This window comes from Bidens hawaiensis, unplaced genomic scaffold (genome assembly GCF_021521415.1).
Source record: "Bidens hawaiensis isolate Kalapana, Puna unplaced genomic scaffold, B.hawaiensis_p1.1 tig00006717_1, whole genome shotgun sequence".
Classification (NCBI taxonomy): Eukaryota; Viridiplantae; Streptophyta; class Magnoliopsida; order Asterales; family Asteraceae; genus Bidens; species Bidens hawaiensis.
This window is the reverse complement of record NW_027491457.1, coordinates 589,086-595,708: the sequence shown is the minus strand read 5'-3', so window position 1 is coordinate 595,708 and position 6,623 is coordinate 589,086. Positions and strand designations below refer to the sequence as shown.

Genomic DNA, 6,623 nt, shown 5'->3' with positions numbered 1-6,623 from the left:
GACAAACTCGTGTTTACATGAAAGAAGTGGTGTCTAGACACGGAGTGCCTGTCTCGATCATTTTCGATCGAGATTCTAGTTTCACTTCGCACTTTTGGAAGTCGCTGCAAAGCACACTAGGCACCCGTCTTGATATGAGCACAGCATACCATCCTCAGACGGATGGGCAAAGTGAACGAACTATTCAGACCCTAGAAGATATGTTGCGTGAATGCGTATTGGATTTCGGAAAAAGTTGGGAACCTCACTTACCTTTGGTAGAGTTTTCGTATAATAACAGCTACCACGCTAGTATTAAGGCAGCGCCGTTTGAAGCGCTGTACGGACGGAAGTGTCGATCACCACTCTGCTGGGCAGAGGTGGGTGACAGCCAAATCACTGGTCCAGAACTGGTACTCGAAACTTCGGAAAAGATTGTTCAAATCTGAAATCGCATGGCAGCAGCACGAGATCGCCAAAAGAGTTACGCCGACAAGCGCCGAAAACCTCTCGAATTTCAAGTGAACGTTCGAGTGTTACTCAAAGTCTCACCTTGGAAAGGTGTGGTTCGCTTTGGTAAGCGAAACAAACTCAACCGACGATATGTTGGTCCCTACCGGATAACTGAGCGCGTTGGTCCGGTGGCGTACCGACTGGACCTACCAACGGAACTCAGTGGCGTACCCGATGTATTCCACGTATCAAATTTGAAGAAATGCCTGTCCGATGAAACCCAGGTAGTCCCTTTGGAGGAACTGCAAGTTGATGAACAGTTACGTTTCATTGAAGAACCAGTCGAGGTTTTGGATTGGGATACCAAAACGCTCAATCACACAGCAAAATTCCAATCGTTAAAGTTCGTTGGAACTCGAGACGTGGACCGGAGTTCACGTGGGAATGCGAGGATCAAATGATGAAAAAGTATCCTCACTCTTTTGAAGGGCTAACCAAACACAGAAAACCGCGAAACCCGGCAAACCGTCAGACATCACCGGAGGTATGAATTAAATTTCGGGACGAAATTTCTTTCTACTAGGGGATGATATGACAAACTGAAATTTTTTTTTTACTCTTTCAGACACTCATCACGACTTGACTCAAATTTTCGGGACGAAAATTCTTTAACATGGGAATGATGTGACAATCGTCAATTTCAGGTTAACTCCGTTAACTCAACTTCGTCAATTCAAACTTAAGATCACTGAATCTATAACGCACACTTCATTACATTTAAACTAGGGTTTAAATGACGCTTAACACTTACTACATGTGTAGTCTTTCGGGATTTGCACCGAAACGCAAACGAGTTGACGCAAACGATTGGTGAATAAACGAAAAACGTCAACATAATAATTATGTGATAATTATGTGTTAACATATGTGTTACTTGATTATATTGTGTGTAATGCTAGACAAGAAACAAGAACTAAATTAGTTTAAGCTAGGAAAAGTAATATTTAGAAGTGGAGGGGCCAAGGTGTAACATAGTACTCTATAAATATATCCTTAACAATTAACCCTAACTATTATTATTCTTCTCCCAACTTCCGATCGGCCTCCTTCCCCCTTGCTCCCTTGGCTGCCGTCCACTATACACACACATACAACCATCAAATCAAGTCCTTGATTGAAGAATTAGGTGCTAGGAAGGTATAATTGATTATCCTATACATCCTTGTTACTTGATTTTGATGTTTAATGGGTTAATTGAAAACCCTAGCTGCCGATTTTTCATGTATGTATGAAGTTAATATGTTTGTTGTTGATTGATGATGATTTGATAACTAGATTGAATATTGTTGCATGTTGATTGTTGTGTCTTTGATTTGAGTTCAAACAAAAACCATAATCATGTATGTAATGTGTAATTGATGTGCATGGATGGTGTTTATGGGGTCCAGAGTGTCATATGAATGCATGATAGTTCATAGATTGTTAATATGTTGAGTTTGGATGCAAACAGTTTCTGGACAGAATGTGTAATTGATGTTTAAGTGACTGTAACGAAGTGTAAATGTGAAAATTGATTGAGATTATTGGTACTACGGTAAACTAGGTTGAGTCTAGTTTCTATAGAGTATAAATTTGTAATTTTTGGACAAGTAAAGGTTAACTTTTATGATTTTACAAAAACATTGTGCAAAGCTGAGCTGTTAGACCTGCTGTTAGATTGTTTTGTAAATGTTATATCTCATGAACTACGAGACCAATTGGGTTGGTTCCACTTCTGGAAGTTGACTTATTGAGTTAGGAACCTAACCCAAGTGGTCATACATTTATTGGATTTTTCGTTTAACGGGAATTGTAAATAACATTCTGTTGCGCATGAATTTAACTGTTATGAGTTTGCTGTAATGATTTGATGATTTTGAGAAAGCTATGTGGAATAAAAATATAATTAAATATGTTCTGGAAACCTAAGACATATGTGCTTCTGTGATGATTTTTGGTAAATTAATTGAGATGCTATGATCGGTGAAATAGTACAATCTTTCTAGTAGGATTTCTGTCTCGGTGAAACTAGCTGCTGAGTTGTGTGAAAATGCATGAAACATGATACTTACTATATAATTGTTATGATTTGACCAAAATACCCTTGCGGGGAATAATTGCTAATTGATTGCCATGATTTGACCAAATTGCCCTCATGGGGAATAATGGCTAGTTAATTGTTATTTGTCGACCAAAATGCCCTTACGGGGAGTAATTGCTAGTGATGTACTTTATGAATACATGACACGTATATGATTGCTTGCACATGTAATGCATCACAAATACACTTGTTAAAGTCACACACGATTCACAAACGAAACACGAAACATATTATGTGCATAGGTATTACGTGCCGGGTCTAGAGACTCGATAGTATTCCGACACTTAGAAAAATCTCTTTGTTGTTTTAGAACGCTAGAGAGAGTTTTTCTGTGCCGCGCATCTTGGTGATTTAATTTGGGAAATTCTTCGCAAACAGTGAGTTTCACTTACCCCTTTTTAAACTGTTTTAAACGCTTTTCACTTGGGGGAGATAACATACTCCGATAAACGCATTTAAGATTTTGTTAGTAAATTATATATCACTTGTAAAGGCTAAGTGGCAAACGAAACAATTGAAGTCCTACACATCGAACCGGTTAATATTTGGAATAGCGAGTCACTGTTGAGTAGTACTACTGGGTTTGACAAACCCCACCCAACGCTAAACTCGACTGGAGGTCGAGCGGGTGTAATTTTGGCTAACACGTACCATGGTCTGGATGACCTGGTGACAAGGCACTTGATAAACAGTCAGCTTCGGTGTCGAACACTTAGTAATACTTGCTTTATAGGCTAGCTACCAATAGATATATAATTGACATAACACTATCTGGTAACGCAAAACGCTGTAACGCAAAACGCTGTAATGCAAAACGCTTAACGCAACACGCTGAACGCAAACGCTAATCGCTTTATTTTTATTTAAACTTGTGAACTACCAACCTTGTGTTGACACTTTTAGTATGTTATTCTCAGGTAGCCGAGGCGGGCGCGCGGTTTAGGAACATGCATTTCTTGACAAACTTTTAACTATGCAAACTTACTCTTAACTGTTATCATTGGTTTTAAATCGTCCGGCGTGACGTAACATTGTTTTCTATGGTTTTACGCTTCCGCACTTATTTTCATTTAAACGTTTTTATGGTTTGATTATAACTGATGATTCCGATCCTGTTAGTTCACACCCTTTGACGGTAAAACTCCGTTAGTGGATTTTGAGGGTGTGACAATTTTTCATTCACATGTTTTTCACCAAGACTGTTTTGACTCCTGAATTTGGAGTATCATACTTTCACACAATTCATAGGGTTCAACAAGCAATCGATATTTCATGATCAAGGGCAGGGCCGGCCCGTTAGTATATCAAACCCAAGCTAGGGCTTTGGGCCTCCAAAAGTTTTGGGCCCCTATTTTTTAGAAAAACTTAGCTGCCATGTATATAATTAATAACAAGTTGATATATTAACCATCAATGCTACTCTATTGTAGTGGTAAAAGTTGATGTGTGATTCTGAGGCATCCAGGGATCGATTCTGTCACACACTGAACAATTTATTTTAATCTTATTCTTTTGGGAGGGAACATATTTAATTCATTAGTTATATTACTAGATTTCATTTATCTTAAAATAAAGATTGAATCAATAATAACCTGAATGTGTTTTTAATTGTAGCAAATAAATAAATAAACTAAAATATAATTCTAACTTTAAAAGATGAAAATTTAACATAACATTATTAGTAATATAAAGAAACCCATTATTTCTTAAAACTAGGATGATATATGAACACATTATACTTGTAAATTCTTACGTTTAAATTGTCCACGATGTTTTCATTATCTCCAATTAAGTTTTTTCATATCGTGTTCTGACACATGTTTTTTATTTTTATTTTAATAATAAAATCAAATATTGTCAAACTTATGTTATAAAATTGAGTTAACGAGACTATTTATATATGTTTAACTTACTAATTGAATTAAATGTGATGCAAAATAGTAAAAAAAAGGAAAAAAAAAAACAAAAAAAACCCGATAAAACTACGAATCAAGTTATTTTTCTAAAGACCCCAACTTTTTAAGAGCTTAGGGCCACCGAAATGGTTGGGCGGGCCCTGATCAAGGGTGTAATACTGTTTGGAGCTGTGGTCCTTATATATCGTATTAACAATTGAAATGTTGACGAAAGAAAAGAAAATCTCTGTTTAATAGGGCTTCTTCCTATACCTAAGCACTTGCTGTTCGTTGGGGGCCATGAGTTGATACCTAAATAGAAACTATACTCTATTCTATAACAAACTAATATGACATACAAAATAAATAATTTTACTGGTGTACAAATCAACTCCCATATCTCAAAGAATAATAACAATATGTACTCGTAATTAAGCATGCACCAGAACCAAATACACGATCATACAACAGTCATGCCATCATTTCCCTAAATTCATCAAAACTTAGGACACCGTCACCATTAACATCAAACTTCGCGATCATCACCTTGCAATCGTCAACGGTTCGTGACTCTCCCAATTTGCTAAGCATTCTCCTCAAGCTTTTAGGTGTTATGCATCCACTCCCCTCAATTTCTTCGTACATATTAAAAGCCTTCTTTAAATCACTGAACTTTTCCTCATCGTTCGCACTTTCCACAACTTTCACCAAGTCCTCCATGCTCAACAAGCCGTCGCCATCCGAATCCATCAATGCAGCCGCTATCTCTGCCTCCTCGAATGACAGCTCGCAGCCAATCTTCCCAGCGCAAATTTGTAGCTCCGGTGGCGATATTTTCCCATCCCCATTTGTGTCGATGTGTCCAAATACGCGCATGTATTGTTGGTTTTTATCCATAAATATATACAAAGTAACTACTATGATATATACTAATTAATGTATATGTATGTACGTTAGAGAGAGAGAGAGAAAAAGAAGATCTAAGAAGTGTAATAGCCAAGTTGATCGAAGAGAATTATGGCGTCTTTATATATAGAAAAAGTGCACAGGTCACCCCGCGTGGTGTGTTTTGACCAACATAACATGTTGAAGGGGGTAGTGGACGACGAATTGTCAAAGTTTATAGAGGAAACATCTTGGAATTTGTTATTGTTATACCGACTTATACTTTTAAAAGAATATATACTAAATACACCCTTAGGTATTCGTGGTCATCGTTGCTAAACCATATATTTTAAACTATACACCGTCAACAAAAACACAAGTACGACTGTTAAATATAAAATGATGATTACGTGGATAATCATCCCCAATTATTAAATATTATTTAGTTGTACAATAATTAATTGTTAAATATACACCTTATTTCTGGAACGCTTTAAACTATATTCGTTAATCAATTCGAACTACCAATTGTCCATGTGGAGAATTATGTGGATGGATAATATTACTGCAACGCGTATTCATATACGACGCACCCTTTTCTCATGCATCTTCCTCTTGGGACAGTAATTAATTTGTTGTAAAACTTCAACTTGGTTACACATATAAGGAAACAAAATTAAACACAACAAAGAAAACAAATACTTCAAAAATAATCAACTATACAAAACTTTGGGAACAAGAAACTATACGTTAGTTGGATCAGCTGGGTGACGAATAATATGGCTTCGGCTTAAAATGGATTTTAAGCAGAGTGAAGTTGGCTCAAAAAATGTTGTTTTAAATATGTATCAATTAGGTTCCGGTTAAAAGAGTTTCCAACTAAATGGACTCGGGTTGGATGAGTTCATTTTAGAAAAATATGGTATTAAATAGCAAGGCCTTCTTCAAGTATCCATCAAAATTTCGAGCCTCGGGGAAACTAAAAAAGGACCCTAAGATCATGTTTTTATTTATGTAATAAATCATTTGACAATTTTACCAATTAAGTTGCATTTCTAAAACCCAATTTAGACTGAAAAAAGGAGATATCATTGTTGTTATCGTCGTTGTTGTAATTTTCGCCGTCGTTGTAGTTGTTGTCATTGTTTTGATGAGGCAAATTATGGTCATACAAAGCTTCAGTTATTATCAACAACTCTAAACCGCATTTCCACTTGTTTAACTCATGCTAGATCTTTAAAACCACGAGAAACTTGTTTGAAGGGTCAGAG

The 6,623-nt window shown here is 36.6% G+C and overlaps 1 protein-coding gene across 1 annotated transcript; it reads right to left on the bottom strand.

Moving 5' to 3' along the window:
• Positions 1–4,938: 4,938 nt before the first annotated feature.
• LOC143633411 (calcium-binding protein CML38-like) lies at positions 4,939–5,343 on the bottom strand. Its single transcript, XM_077101729.1, has one exon. It carries the CDS (start codon positions 5,341–5,343, stop codon positions 4,939–4,941), a length of 405 nt encoding a protein of 134 aa, XP_076957844.1.
• Positions 5,344–6,623: the final 1,280 nt, after the last annotated feature.